We start from the raw sequence: 14815 nt of genomic DNA on the forward strand, positions 1-14815 counted from the left end.
TCCAACAATCTATCATTTTATGTTTTTTCGTTTTCTTTTTTTGCGTTTTAATTTACGACTTATTTCGATATACGAGACCAAATTGAATATATAAGAAGAGAACTAGAGAGATTATAATAGGAAAAAAAAATTACATATATTAAATTTATGAGAAAATTCTTGAGATCTAAAAAAATTAAGAAAAAGTTAGAATTTTTGTAAAAACGAACGGGATAATTTACATAAAATTTAATCAAGCGACGGTTACTGAAATTAATCCCAGGCACATAAGATAACACTAAACTTGATTTTCGTAAAAGACGGCGCAAAGAATTAGGAAGGCTCTTCCTTTCCTCGGAGTCTCGGACAACGCTGTTTCAACGTTCTCTCTCTAGAGTCCACACACCAATGTTTTTGGTCCGGCGAGCTCGTTCTTCATTCTTTCTGCATCAGATCGATAATGGCGGATCACTAGAGCTCCACCTCCAAGCTCGATTTCAGCTCGCTTTCGCTTCTCGCTTCCTCGTGATCCCCTCATTCCCGCCACCTGTTTTGTGTTTGACGTTTTGATGCTCGTCTCATTCGTATGGTCGATTGTCTGTTCTCTGCTTCGTGATCTCGGTGCCTGTACTTTCTGTTTTACTTCAGTAGACGATATGGATGGATCTCACTTCGTGGGTTCTAGATTGAGTTCTCCCTCTTTTAGCAGCTCCCATTCTTCTGTATAATGCACTCTCTGTAGTTGTCTTCTTTTTTTTCTCGAACAGCATCATTGATCGGGGTTTTAAGTAGAAATGGCTTTAGCTCGGTTCGGTCGCCAAGCCAAAAAGCCTTACGGTCTATGTGTAAAGATGACGGCAGTGGCCGTTCTAGGGCTGTGTTTCATATTCATATGGTCCATGTTCTCGTCGTCTTCCTCTTCCGTGACCACTCGGAGAGAGAGCTTCGACGACATAAACGAGCCCATGCCTGATGCGGGGGCTGGTAGCAAGTCCGGGACTCAATCGGAGAAGATAGAGCCGAAAAGGGAGGAAAGTAAAGAGGACGATAACGTGAAAACCACGTCTAATTTGGAAAATAGGGACCATAAGGTAGTGGACGACAAGCATCCTTCGTCTAATGATGTTCACGGATCACAAGAGAGAAATGGAAAGCAGGTGGTTAACAAAAGGAAGGAGAAGGCTGATTCGAAGTCACCCAAGGGAAAGAGGAAAGAGGAACAGGCGGTTGATGTATCTGAGGATGGAGAGTTACAGGATGAGAAGGATGATGAGAATGGAGAAGAAGAAGAAGAAGAAGAAGAAGAACTAGTGATGGATGGCAAGGAAGATCAAGAAGGTGTAAATCAAGAAGGTGAGTCCAGTGAAGAAACAGAAGCAGGTGCAGATGTTGTTGAATCAGCGGATCAGGATGCTATGGAGAAAGTGGAAGAAGAGAATGGTGGGTCAAAAAGTATGGGGAAGAAGAGGAAGATTAAGGGTCCTGTATTTGATCCGAAAGCACACTATAGTTGGAAATTATGTAGCACGAGAAGCAAGCATAATTACCTTCCTTGTATCGATAATGAGGGTGGTTTGGGAAGGCTCCAGAGTTATCGGCATACGGAGAGAAGCTGCCCAAGAGTGCCTCCAGTGTGTTTAGTTCCTCTTCCTCGTGGGGGTTACGAGACTCCAGTCAGGTGGTCTGAGAGCAAATTGAAGGTGAGAACCATGATCTGATGGAGCTTTTTAGTCCTTCTGAGCCAAAATCTCTCTTCAGTGCTAATGTGCAATCTCTTGCAGATATTCCACAAGAACGTGGCACATCCAAAACTTGCTGAATTCATAAAGAAACACAATTGGGTGAAAGAATCAGGAGAATATCTTATCTTTCATTCAAACCAGTCTGAATTCAGAGGGGGTGTTCTTCACTACCTTGAATTTATTGAAGAGGTATAAATTGAGGACTTTAATTCTACTTATATTAGTGTACTGCTTTATTTGTTTTTCTGCCTTTAGCTTAGTTTGTAAATATAGCCAATGCGATAACTTGTGCAAACCAATTTTCCTTTCTTACGTATGATTCTTTCCTACCATCCTGAAGAACGTATTTTTGCTTTTATTGCCTTTATTCTGGGTGCACGTGATCAGGCATCTCATTTTCTACTTATATAAAGCAGCTATGCGTTCTGTGTTCTTCTTTTTATTTTTATTTTTCCATGGCACAAACACATTCTTCAAAAGGCCTAGTCGAATTGGGAGTGTTGAAACTAGGGTGGATTGCATAATTTTGCTCGGAAGCATCTCTGGGGCACACATGCTAACTACAGGCTTCCCTGCCTTTCAAATAACCTATTGGGGTCAGAATATCACTTGTAGTCCCAATTTTCTCCACCTTAAGTAAAATCCTGTGGTTTGAAATCATCTTTAGGTTGGACTAAGTCTAGTTTTCAAATGTGAATGAGGGCACTCACAAGTAAATTTCACAAAAGGCCACAAAATTTTCTATGGTGATGCTGTTATTCATTTGTTCCATTGTTGATGTTAACCTTTTTCTGTCCTAATAATCAGCAGCAGTAGCATCTAAATGAGGTTTTACTAGTACCCTTGCAAGGGGTCTCTACCTCATCGCCACTGCATATCTGCATCTCCAGTACTTTATGGTTATGGGTCTTACACCTTTGCCACTTATTAAATAATCGATATCCTACCTTGACACTTTACATCTGGTGTGATGGATTTCCTCAGGAGTGTATTCTGTGATCCTATCTAGCAGCTAATCAAATGTCAACCATTAAAAGTTCTTCATAATGCTGTTATCCTTCCGCATAAACACAATATGGAAAACCCTGATGTTTAGGCAAGACAAAATCTATCCTGCAGCAGTCATACTGCTTTGCATGCAAGTTTAATTCCTAATGCTGGCAATAATTACAAGTGTCAATATGCATAAATCTATCTGATTTGCAATCATGATGCTTTATACACTATATGTTTGCAAGCTATTGGTGCTATTAATCGCCTTTCGAATTTGATCGGCATTTATAGATGGTACCGGATATTGAATGGGGAAAGAACATACGTGTTGTATTGGACACTGGATGCACCGATTCAAGCTTTGTTGCTTCTCTACTTGACAAGGACGTGATGGTTTTATCCCTAGGCTTGAAAGATGACCTTGTAGATTTAGCTCAAGTTGCTCTGGAACGTGGTTTTCCTGCAGTAGTTAGCCCTTTTGGAACTAGAAGGCTTCCTTTTCCTAGTATGGTTTTTGATGCTATACACTGTGGAAGCTGCAGTATACCATGGCATCATAATGGTTTGTTATGCTTCTCTCTGTCTCTCTTTCTATTTTGCTTCTTTTTATGTTTCATGTAGTTTGTTGCTATTGTCATCAAAGTAAATTTTCTCTTGTTATGACTGCAGGGGGCAAGCTTCTACTGGAGATGAACAGGATTTTGAGGCCCAATGGGTATTTTATTTTGTCGAGTCAGCATGAGAGTGTCGAAGAAGAAGAAGGTTGGTCATTGTTTGTTTAGTGATTTATGAGCAGGGCAACTTTAGGTTTTCGTGGTCCTATTTGCTGATTCAACCTCTGTCCACTGTCTAAATTGTATAAGGAACTGTGTGGATAATTATATTCATTCTTTGATGCTTAAATAGTTGAAGTGATAAGCTAGGTCCATCATACTCTGCCTCTTCCATTTATTTAGATACTTGAAGGGGGTGTTATGATATTTATTGACATATAATGAAAACGACTGACTTCCCCCCAACCCCACCCCATGTAAATGCTCAACTCACTATTTGAATCCCTATTTCTTCTGTCTGAAATGTTTGTCGAGCCTTTAGAAATGAGGCTAGCTATTCCAGTTTTTGTCGTGCTGCGTCACAGATTGCAAGAATTCTCATTTTGATTCATTGATATATAAACTTCTTTCAGCCATGTCCTCATTGACCGCATCTATCTGTTGGAATATACTGGCTCATAAAACTGATGAAGACAGTGAAGTGGGTGTCAAGATATATCAGAAGCCTGAGTCAAATGATATATATGATTTGAGAAGGAAGAAAAATCCTCCTCTGTGCAAAGAAAATGAAAATCCAGATGCTGTCTGGTAAGCTGGGATGATTCATTGATGTATACATAGCTTCCAGTACTTATATATTTATTTTCCCTCCTATCGTTTGCTGTTGAGTAATTATGCACTCAAAAGATATGAGGGGTGAATATAACTCAGAAGCAGCTGAAAACACCACTGTTTTTCCTTTAAATGTGTAGTTGAAATTAAGCACTTTTTTGTCAGGGACTCTATCCACTGGTATCTTGAAGAATTTGAGCTTCTATAACGTAGGAATGTTCTTGTCCTTTAAGCTTGCAAGTCACGACCAGAACAAACACAATTGATATTGGGTCGAACTATATAATTTGTTGGGAGGTTCGTATTTAAAGTAGTGCATATTTTTAAGTTTACAACTTTAGTAAATATGCATGAGGCCTGCAACAAGCAATTTTAGTAACAGCAGGCCCATGTCAAAACAAAGGACCAGATGGAAACTATACTGTTGCTTAGAATCCAGTGGGAAAAGGTTAAGGAAGAGGTAATAGATGAAATAATATGCTCAATATGGTCCTGCACCTACAGTGATGATGGAATTTGTACAATCAAATTTTCATCAAGCAACGGGTCGTTTCAACTTCTGTCCTTACTATGGTGTGTGATTATTATAAGGGCAGAAGTTCAAACAACCCCTTGGTGAAATTTGAGATAAGGAAGTTCAAGGAGTGAACATCTTTCATATCTCGGATCCATTCTACAAAAAGATAAGAAAATAAATGGAGATTTCACCGATAGAGTAAGGTGGGATCAATGAAGTGGAGAAGTGCGTTTGGTGCCGCCTAGGCTCAAGGAGAAATTCTAGAAGATGGCAGTAAAGCCAGGAATGCTTATGGCACGGAGTGCTGGGCGGTTAGGCGACAGCATATGCACACACTGAGTATAGCGGAGATGAGGATGCTTCGTGATGCGTGAGCCATGAGAATAGATAAGATTGAAAGTGAATATGTTAGGGAATAAGTAAGTGTTGTTCCAATTAAGGATAAGATGAGAAAAGGCAGTCCGAGATGAATTGGCCATGTTGAATGAAGGCGTCCAAATGTCTCAGCAGGAAAAGAAGTGGGTACATAGGTTAAAAGGCGTAGACGAAGGTCTATAAGGACGCGGAAGGAGGCAATAAAAATATATATGGAACATCTACAGCTCACAGAATATTTAACAAATGATTGAGTGGGCGTAATAAGATTTATATAGCCAACCCAGCTTAGTGGGATGAGGCTTGGTTGTTGTTGTTGTTGTTGTTGTTGTTGTTGTTTTGTGTTATAAGAGATCCCAACGCCAATTGCCATTGGAAAGAGAAGACAATTATTTTGAGAGCAATTTAGTAGCTCATCAGCCTATTATTATGTTGCAATTGTTTTTCAGCTGCTGAAAGGTAAATTGCTACATTAATTGACAGGTATGTTCCTATTAAAACTTGCTTGCACACCATTCCAGCTGCAATTGAACAACGTGGAACAGAATGGCCTGAAGAGTGGCCCAAGAGGCTTGAAACTTTTCCTGACTGGATGACTAATAAGGATGGACTGGTTGCTGACACTAACCACTGGAAAGCTATTGTTGAGAAGTCTTATCTCACAGGAATGGGCATAGACTGGTCCAATGTCCGGAATGTAATGGACATGAAAGCGATTTATGGAGGGTACGCAAGTCCTATTATTCATTGTATCTGTGCATAGGAGATTAAAGATGATGCAGAATTTTTTTATGCACCTCAACGTCCACTTCTTTTTTCGGAACAAAAATGCACGTGCTCGTATGTGTTCCCAATGTGTGACTTGCAATTTTGACGTTAAGAATATGCCATCTACAGATTTGCAGCAGCTCTCTCCCAGCAAAAGGTGTGGGTGATGAATGTGGTCCCTGTGCACGCTCCAGATACACTACCTTTTATATATGAACGGGGTCTTGTTGGTACTTATCATGATTGGTGTGAGTCATTCGGTACTTATCCAAGATCATATGATCTTTTGCATGTTGATCATCTCTTCTCAAGGCTTAAAAACAGGTTAGAATGAACCTTTCTCTCATATGGCTTTTAGCATCCTTTCTGGAATACTATAGCGATAGTTTGAGCCATGATTGGTGTGAGGCATTCGGTACTTATCCAAGATCATATGATCTTTTGCATGTGGATCATCTCCTCTCTAGGTTCAAAAACAGGTTATAATAAACTTTTCTCGAATGGCTAAATCTTTTCTGGAATACTCATGTGCGATGGTGTTGCGCTTCATGTAGAGACTTTTTTTTTTTTTTTGGCTGAAATCATGTAGAGACTTCAGTTTCTACCTTGGCACCTTAAAATAATTTTCCAATAGTGCACACTGAATCCTGCTTTGGTCCTTGGTCAAATGGAATGGTCAAGAAAGTGGTTAACTATAATAGTACTCAGGTTCTGAAATTCCAGACTGTTATTTTACCAGACTCTGGCCCTTGCTTTGCGCTGGATTTCTTGGTGTTATGGATTTATAAACATAAGATGCATATTTTCGTACAAACAATACAAAACTTACAACAAACATTGCGTTTATACGTATGAAAATACTTCATGCAAAGATTATGACATAGGATTTTTGTACTTTTATAGAGTTGAATGCTTCTTTACTGGCCATCTTTTCCAAACATTGATTGGCCTTGATTTGACAATACAATTAGTTGAATTAATCCATTCGTATGGCAGACCTTCCTTTTAGACAGAAACTGTAATGGTAGTACTGGAAAAATCATATCTTGCCTAAGTTTGTTGAACAGTCCATGGTATTTTAAGGTCAAAACAACAAGGCGCATGACTAAAAAATAACCAACAGATAGAGAAAGAAACGTGATCTGAAAGAAAAAAATATCATCGGTTTATATTGTAGCTTGTTTTGGATGTAAAGGAGTAAATGGCGAAAGCAAATACCTAGTAATGAAAATCTCCAATACTAAACTATGTAACTCTTTTTTTCATGTTAGCATTGTACCACCACTCTCTTCTAAGTGGTGTTTCGGCACACAATGAGTCAATTTGGTTGATTTATATTCTCAATGAATAGAAACTCACAAGAGGGCGCCAGTCAAAATGAAGTTCGTAAAATCTAAGCATGAGAATAACATTGTGTTAATGTATCATTTGCTGATAAGAATTATACACGTGATTAGACAATTAATCTTTGGGGCAACTAAAAAGTAAAAATAATTCAAATGAATTATCATATTTCATACCTATATGTCATAAGTTTAATAAGAAAATTTTGTATTCGAGATATCCTTTAAGTTATGTTTTTATGTTAGAAGCAAATAAGAGGAGCTGCAAAAGAAAGATGATACTTATGCAATTTACTCTAATAAAAGGTAAGTCACCAAGGTGAAAAGATGATAACAAATGCTGCATAATGAGTGGTATCCATGGCGCTTAGGTGGAGTATTTTTTTGTGGAAAATGCAGCATATAGAATGTCTGTAACAAGGACGAGGCCTTTCAGCTAGCTAAAATCCTACGTGGTCATCGTTAGAGATGATTCTTCGGAAGCACTCTGTTATAGTATATTCATATGTACAAATATAGATAGATGCTCAATTAAGAAGTGAATCCCATGCAAATTTTATGCAAGACCAAATGATTTTGGTTTTTTTCCCTTGCTGCTTTGAAGCATGGATGCCCCCTTTTGTGATGTGAACCATTTCTCAGCAAAGAGGGCCCGATGAATGTTATGCACATGATAGGTCGCAATTCTATCTATCCTGTACTTGTCGTCTCATATTTTTATAGCGTGGACTACCATCATGCCATTACGCAAAACCAATTTGAGATGTTAATTTATGTAGCAGATTCTGTCCTGCTGAATAACACGCTAATGTTTCTCATCTCCTGTTTCATGTTATTTTGAGGTGGCAATAGCTCTTCTGCAATTATGAATCCATTTTGCTGAACCCTGATGTGTGGACAATCGGCTTTTCTCTGTATTACCTTTTATAGGTCGAACCCATTGAATCCAATACCTCTGTGTGGTTATTTAGCTTCCTTTTTGGTTCTCGTTCTATACAGGTGTAAGCAGCCGGTGGCTATTGTTGTTGAGATGGATCGAGTCTTGAGGCCTGGAGGTTGGGCGATTATACGTGACAAGGTTGAGATACTTGATCCGCTGGAAGGTATATTGAAAAGCCTGCACTGGGAGATTCGGATGACTTTCGCTCAGGATAAGGAGGGTATCATCTGTGCGCAGAAAACCACATGGCGACCATGAGGGCACGATTGAACACTCAACATTCACTTTAGGACAGTAGAAACACAGATTGCACCATACCATAAATCCCTGACCATACTCTTCATGACAAAGATCGCTATCGAAAGCGAATTTTGCTCCCACTGTATAGAAGAGAAAAGCCATGCTCCTGCGATTTGTCACGGCGTGGCATCACTTCTTCTTGTTAACACGATCTCATGCATATGTTTCCATATTTGGTTTTGTTTTCCTTTTGGGTCTCGCATCTTCTTCTGGATTTTCATGGTAATGATAATTGAGTTCACTGCCATTGACCGTATATTAGAAAAACTCCAGGAGATCCTTACCTGGATAGCTGGACACATTTTGCTTCTAAACGACGTTCCTCGGCGACTCTTGAAGCAAAGTCACTGCTTCATAACATTGCGCCTCTCTCTCTCTCTCTCTCTCTCTCTCTCTCTCTCTCTTATATATAATTTTCAAGCAGAACGCAAATTCTGGATCGTTAGACCGACGCATTAAATAAGGGCGGTTTCAACTGTCAGCCTCCAAAACTACTTAAAGTTGTCTTAATCTGACAGTTTATTATTATAATTAGTGTAAACAGTAATTTGATACTAAACAACATAATGGTTTTTCAATTGGATGCACTAAAATTACATGAAGGTCCAATCTGCAACTCATCTTATTTTGTCCTTTTTCATTTATTTCTTTTTTGGGTCGAAGTCCTTTTTCATGTTGAGTATCAGAACATTACGACCACTTCCTCGTTTGCAGGCAGATACGTCCTCCTGACAAAGCACTTCAACTTCTTCTTTATGTAATCTCCCCAGTTTTTGTCCAGAATGGAATACAAAGAAGACCTTCATCACTTTGTAATAATTTTTTCCTTTTTTTTTCCTTTTCTAATCCGTTCGGGAATCACTCAATCGTGTGAAAATTAATAAAAGTCGAGGACTTCCTCGTCTTTCAAAGCAATTCATCATCAAACATGTTGCGAATTCGACCAGGAGTGAAGAGACGTTGTTTGGTAGCCAAGCACCCGACGGCCTCTTTCAAGAACTTGGCAAGACTAAAGGCACCGTCCAACCTCGTGAACACAAAATGTCGTCTCCGGATAAGATCAAGACGACGACGACAACGCACGTGATGGTCAAATCCAAAGCCCAAATTACATTACATCCTCTCAACATTAAAAATAATGTTAAAAAACTATCAAATGTCACTGTCTCGACACAAGTTGAGGGGTTTGTAAGATTTTGCAAACCCTACGATAAAAAGAAAAAAAAGAAAAGAGAGAGAGAAACTTTCTTGGACACTCGTTAAACACTCGAATCAGTATAAAGAAATCAGAAGAGGCCACGTTCGTGACAATATCTATTTTTCTTTTTGCTTTTTTTTTTTATGTTAAAAATTGAAATTTGTGGCGCTTATAATTCGGGAAAGTTGGCTATGTACAGTGTAGATACTTAACGGGTGTTCGAGTCAACAAGGAAAAGATGGATTTTTTATTGTGTTGGTAATCAGAGGAATCTTGGGGGCACAAATTCATGGCTGAGGAATCAAAGGGTCCCAATCTGGTGATTGAAAGCGAGTGGTAGTCGCTCGAACTGCCGGGTTTAAAGATTTAAACTGGAGAGAGAAGGTTTATAGGGTAAGTTGATTGACATTGCAAAAAATACGTGATTTTGAGGAACACCCAGAAAAGAAAAGAAGAAAGATTTATGTGATTGACGAGCGTCTCCGACTCAGCATCAAGCGAAAGCGAGAGAGAGACAGAGACAGAGACAGAGACAGCAGAGTCTGAGCGTCCTGGCATGGTGAATACGTGGGTGTCTCTTGTGAAGAGCCGGCAGTTTTGTAAGCATATATGTGGCATTTCAATTTTTCTCTTTTCAATTTGATTTCTCCCAATATTTTACCCCCAGAGAGGAAGAGAGAGAGAGAGAGAGAAAGAGAGAGGATAGTTTGAAGTGACATGAATATTGCTTCTCCATGAGACTCTTGTCTGATTGAGTTTGAGATGGACAAGTGAATTCTTCTCCGCTTCGCTGTAGATTTCGCTGTCTTCTGCTGCTTTCTTGTTTGCTCTTGATTCATTCGCCATCGTAAGCCTCTAATTTTCTCTGTTCTTGCATTTTCTTTGCATTTCAAGTGCAGAATAGTTCCTTCATAAGCTCAATTCCCGGTAAAATTGAATGAGGGAACTAATTCTCTCTCTCTCTCTCTCTCTCTCTCATCTTGTTTCCGAGCTCGGTTGTGAATGGTTTCTTGTTAGTTTCTTCTCTCTTCTTGTTCTGTTTCGTATGCATGAGAAAAAGATGAAAAAGATGCATATCTTTTTGGTCCTCTGGCTTATCTGGTTTATGTTCCTACAAATGAGGCTGCATACTAGGATGCTCATAGCATGTGATCTGTTCTTTGCTGTCCCTTGTTATCAGGGCTTTTAATTGCTAATTACAGGGTTCTTTTTCGTCTTTTTTTTTTTAACCCTTCTTCTCACACATCTATACCTGGCAAAACCTCTTTCTGTCTCTCCTCTGATTTTTCTAGCTGTGCCTCTGACCATTCGAGATAATTTCGCTTTTCTGTTTAGTTATCGACTCGGTTTTTTCGCGTCACGCTGGTTTCAATGTTTCTCAAGTTTCATTGGAGTGTTGCTTCTGGAACAGGCTTTATCATCCAGGTGATTCCAGCTTGTGTGATCCATTCCATCCCCATGTCACTCTCTTGATCCACATCGCAGGTTTTCGGTGAGATTTGACTCCTGAAGCATGGAGGTCTGCTATGGAACTCCGAACGGAGAAGCAGTAGATAATAATGGCCTCCATCTGATCAGATACTCTGCTTACCAACCCTGCACCAAGTTGTCGTTGGTTTGGTTCGACTTGAGAGTGTTCTATGTTCGGATCAGTAATTTTCAGGTTAATGACTTGACCCCCGAATTGCTCACTCTCAATCACACGCCTTTAGATCCTGAGACTTTACTCGAAGTGAATGGCACTAGAAGTAGCATATATTCGGATGGAGTCTCGTGCCTTCTCAGGAGGGACAGGATCGATAAGAAATCAGAAGAGGCCACGTTCGTGAGCACTGATGCTATAAGGTTGACAGGGAGTGTGAAAATCGAGGTTTTTGATAGAGATGATCGAATTCTCTCAGGGGTTTTGGAGATGTGTTCTAGTAATGGCTCCACAGGTGAATCAAAAGTTAATAGGAAGAGATGGAGCATGAAATGTCAATCCGAGATGGCAGTCGGCAATGGCTTCTTGAAGGGTGAACACAACATGGGACTGGAGTCAAGGCCTCCAACTATTGAGGTTTATGTCACGGGATGCTTTGCAGGAAATCCAATAATTTTGATGAATACATTGCAGATTAGCTTGCGGAAGAAGCACACAAGGAAAGGCATGCTGGATGCGATTCCTGAGGACGAAACTAGTGTATTCCATAAAGATGAGTCGCCAGGACTGGACTTACAGGTAAGATGTGATAACCATAATGCACTGTGCTCCCAAATGCTGTTAATCTCTTCTTCTTCTGCTTCTTCTTCTTCTTCTTCCTCTTCCTCTTCCTCTTCGTCTTCTTCCTCTTCCTCTTCCTCTTCCTCTTCTTCGTCCTCTTCTTCCTCTTCCTCTTCCTCTTCCTCTTCTTCTTCTTCTTCTTTTTTGCCTTTAGATTTTCCTTAACATCAAAAAAATGAATGCAGTCCATCGTCTTTTCGTAAAATCTTTGGAGCACGCTTCATTCCACAACTTTAGAGTAATATGGGTCCTATGTTCAGTTCGTCATGTTTCCATTTGTATTCTTCATTTGTTTTTGAGGGCCTTTTGTCATTCTCATTGCCCTCGCTTATTTTGTGCTTTATGTGTCAGGCTTTCTTTGCCCAATCAGCTTGCACCTGAACAGGAAAGTTAATAAGGCGCAACTGTTGACTCTCAAAATTTTAGTGGTTAGAAATTAGCAGAACACTTCACTTCCTTGCTAATTCTTGTTTGTTTTTTTCAACCATCTATTCATTTACATTATTCTGGTGGGGTGGCGTGGGGTGGCGTGGGGGATAGCGGGAGGGAATGGATGCTATCCTTTTCACAGTTTCTATCCTTAATCATAGAGGTACAGGAACAATATCTCTAGGTCTCATGCTGTTACAGCTGCCAACATGCTTCCAATCCTTAGACATTTCTTTTAACAGAAGCCCCATGTCTGTTAGATCACTGACGCTTGACAGAGTACTGGATCTTATCCTATATGTATCATGGGGTATGGGAAGACACGAGATACTATATGTTTTAAGGAAATTATATCCTTTCTGGTTTGTCACGTTATTTTAATATCCTTCTCTCCAGGAAGTATGTCATATGGGGGCCCCAATTGACCCACAACATGGCCAACTTTATCCACATCTGGGACTATGTCTATGTAATATAAGAATTGACAACAATACCCAATGTATGACACTTACTGCCATGATGTTATGGGTTTCAAATCCTGTGTCGCTGCCCATCCCGTTCCTCTGATTTCTCGGCATGTGTTGTTGTTGTCCTTGATAATCTACAAGCTTTCAGGAGACGTACTTACATAAAAACATTAAACAGTTTCATACCCAAATGTTCAAAGGAATCATATAACTGTGTGGAGTGAGTTTGTAAAGAATTTGTAACATTTGTAATTGGATTGATGAGCAGTCTGAAGTTCACGACTAGGCTAGGGTGTCATGAAAACTACGCTCCAGTGTCGCACAGTATGGCATCGGACTTTCAAACCCCTGTGGTGTTCGGTTACCTAATAGATGTGAAGTTATATGTCATTAGGTAGGTGCCTTCACCTTCTGAGAATACTAAGGAATGTCTCTACACCCAAGTGCAGGGCAGTTCTCTCTCCTCTCACTTAGATTATCTGGCCCCTACTTGCGGATAATAGACTTTCTCTGGTGTTTGCAATTTTGTACTTTGTCTCCTCAAAGGATGATATGCTGGTTGAAAAAACCTTTTTTGCATCTTTGTTTCTCTTTCTTAGTAGTACCGTGTTCTTACTTTGGTCGACGCATGCTTATTTTGTAAAGGCTTGTTCCTTCTTGGTTTCGTCATTCAAGAACAATGTGCTGTTTGTAAGTCTATCAGGTATATCTATACCTTTCTCGAGCTGCTTCATACTTTGTTTCCCTTGTTGTGAAATATTTTCCCCTACAATCTGAACGAACTTGCTCAATGACCTGTCCTTTTCGAGTTGTGTTTGCTTCTAATGAGTCTCAGCAGGTGCAGATGACACTTAAGTTAATTTCTATACGTTCGTGGTTCTGTGAAATTAGTTTGATCATGTAAATGTGTGTGTATGATAAAGTTCCTCCATGGTCTTCTTTGTAGAGAGTACTAAATATATTTCTTGGCTATGCACGCGAAGGTGTCCAATGAGCATTACCAAATCAAAGAAATGACGGAACATATGGGCAGTTCTTAGACAGGCAATCTTACACCTTTTGGGTGGTGTATCAAGTGATTAGTGTGTTCACTTGTCAAAGCTGGACCCTGAACTTCGGACCTCTTTCGTTATCTGTTACGTCACAATACATTGGATATATAAGGGAAACTATGCAAGGTTATGTTTGTGCATTTGCATGGTCTATCGGTGCACAGTAGATTCTGATGCATCAACCAATCAGCCGCTCATGTGTTAACCTTTCAGTTCAATTTTTGCAAAAGAACGAGCTTTATGAAGCTCCTAGCGCGTCTGGGAGTAGCAAAGCATTTGTGGCAACATGATCCCTCATCTGGACGTAGCAAAGTATTCGCAGTCGAAATGACCCCTGATTCATTATTGCAGGTTGCAGAATACAGAAACTACAAGCCAGAAATTGACGAGGACTACAGCATGTACTGGAGGAGGTCAGAACTCATGGAATATGAAGATGGCGAGCTCTCATGGTTCAATGCCGGAGTGAGAGTTGGAGTTGGAATTGGGCTCGGCATTTGTGTCGGGGTCGGCATAGGGGTAGGGTTGCTGGTTCGTACTTACCAAGCAACTACTGGGAACTTTAAAAGGCGGCTCATGTAGGTCATCGCGGCTTTAAGTTCTATACTACAATCTGCGATCTGCAGAGACCTCCTAGATTGTGCCCTACTGGCTTTCCAGTCCAATGTTCTTCATCTGACTGAACATTTTGGCTTCGAATGTTTCATTTCCGTGGCCGTGGCCAAGCGCGAGCGATTCTCCGTGTGCTTTATGGTGGTATCTTCTCTGTTTAGAGGGAAGGAAATGGCTGTGTAGATCCAGTGAATCGAGGGAGGGCAAGTCTAACTTGAGTTGATCACTGGGGTGGTGCATGTATGTTCATGTACTTTCTTTTTTGGTCCAATATGTTCATGTACTTTTTTTTTTTTTTTTTTTTGGTCCAATGTTCATGTACTTGAGTGGCTAGTTGACGTGTAAAAAAGGTTTCTTTCCTGGAAGTTGGTAATGTTCGGCGATAAAAATCGCTTTTTTGTGCATTGCCAAGAGTATATAGAGTTTGCTGTTGTCACGATCGAACTTGGCCG

At 40.0% G+C, this 14815-nt stretch overlaps 2 protein-coding genes and 1 long non-coding RNA gene across 7 annotated transcripts; 2 read left to right on the forward strand and 1 right to left on the reverse strand.

The window, feature by feature from the left end:
- The first annotated feature begins 343 nt into the window (after window positions 1-343).
- On the forward strand, window positions 344-8631 carry LOC115751615 (probable methyltransferase PMT28). The gene is made up of 8 exons (XM_030689547.2): window positions 344-1679; window positions 1761-1910; window positions 3006-3276; window positions 3384-3476; window positions 3901-4075; window positions 5475-5717; window positions 5889-6083; window positions 8102-8631. Exons 1-8 carry the CDS (start codon window positions 774-776, stop codon window positions 8298-8300), a joined length of 2232 nt encoding a protein of 743 aa, XP_030545407.1. The 5' UTR covers window positions 344-773; the 3' UTR covers window positions 8301-8631.
- LOC125313863 lies at window positions 6841-8481 on the reverse strand. Its single transcript, XR_007197542.1, has 2 exons — window positions 8361-8481; window positions 6841-8269 (listed from the first exon to the last, which is right to left on the reverse strand). It is a non-coding gene; the product is annotated as an uncharacterized LOC125313863 (long non-coding RNA).
- Window positions 8632-9961: 1330 nt separating the features above from the next.
- Window positions 9962-14495, forward strand: LOC115751617 (uncharacterized protein At1g01500). Of its 5 annotated transcripts, none has more exons than XM_048274669.1 (3): window positions 9962-10139; window positions 10952-11761; window positions 14103-14495. In XM_048274669.1, exons 2-3 carry the CDS (start codon window positions 11054-11056, stop codon window positions 14331-14333), a joined length of 939 nt encoding a protein of 312 aa, XP_048130626.1. In that variant the 5' UTR covers window positions 9962-10139; window positions 10952-11053; the 3' UTR covers window positions 14334-14495. The 5 variants fall into 5 exon arrangements, with proteins under 5 accessions (XP_048130626.1, XP_048130628.1, XP_030545414.1 ...); XM_048274671.1 differs by lacking the exons at window positions 9962-10139; window positions 14103-14495 and adding exons at window positions 10217-10387; window positions 11924-11995 and having other exon boundaries at window positions 10952-11809; XM_030689554.2 differs by lacking the exon at window positions 9962-10139 and adding an exon at window positions 10220-10387.
- Window positions 14496-14815: the final 320 nt, after the last annotated feature.

The sequence above is a fragment of the Rhodamnia argentea genome, chromosome 2 (assembly GCF_020921035.1).
Source record: "Rhodamnia argentea isolate NSW1041297 chromosome 2, ASM2092103v1, whole genome shotgun sequence".
NCBI classification, from domain to species: domain Eukaryota; kingdom Viridiplantae; phylum Streptophyta; class Magnoliopsida; order Myrtales; family Myrtaceae; genus Rhodamnia; species Rhodamnia argentea.

What these genes read in the sequence shown, in the direction of transcription:
- LOC115751615 (XM_030689547.2), top strand. Translation starts at nt 774, where the DNA reads ATGGCTTTAGCTCGGTTCGGTCGCCAAGCCAAAAAGCCTTACGGTCTA. An exon ending in TATACCATGGCATCATAATG is followed by an intron (nt 3,277 to 3,383) that starts GTTTGTTATGCT and finishes TTATGACTGCAG; the next exon opens with GGGGCAAGCTTCTACTGGAG. An exon ending in TTCTCAAGGCTTAAAAACAG is followed by an intron (nt 6,084 to 8,101) that starts GTTAGAATGAAC and finishes CGTTCTATACAG; the next exon opens with GTGTAAGCAGCCGGTGGCTA.
- LOC115751617 (XM_048274669.1), top strand. Translation starts at nt 11,054, where the DNA reads ATGGAGGTCTGCTATGGAACTCCGAACGGAGAAGCAGTAGATAATAAT. An exon ending in CGCCAGGACTGGACTTACAG is followed by an intron (nt 11,762 to 14,102) that starts GTAAGATGTGAT and finishes TCATTATTGCAG; the next exon opens with GTTGCAGAATACAGAAACTA.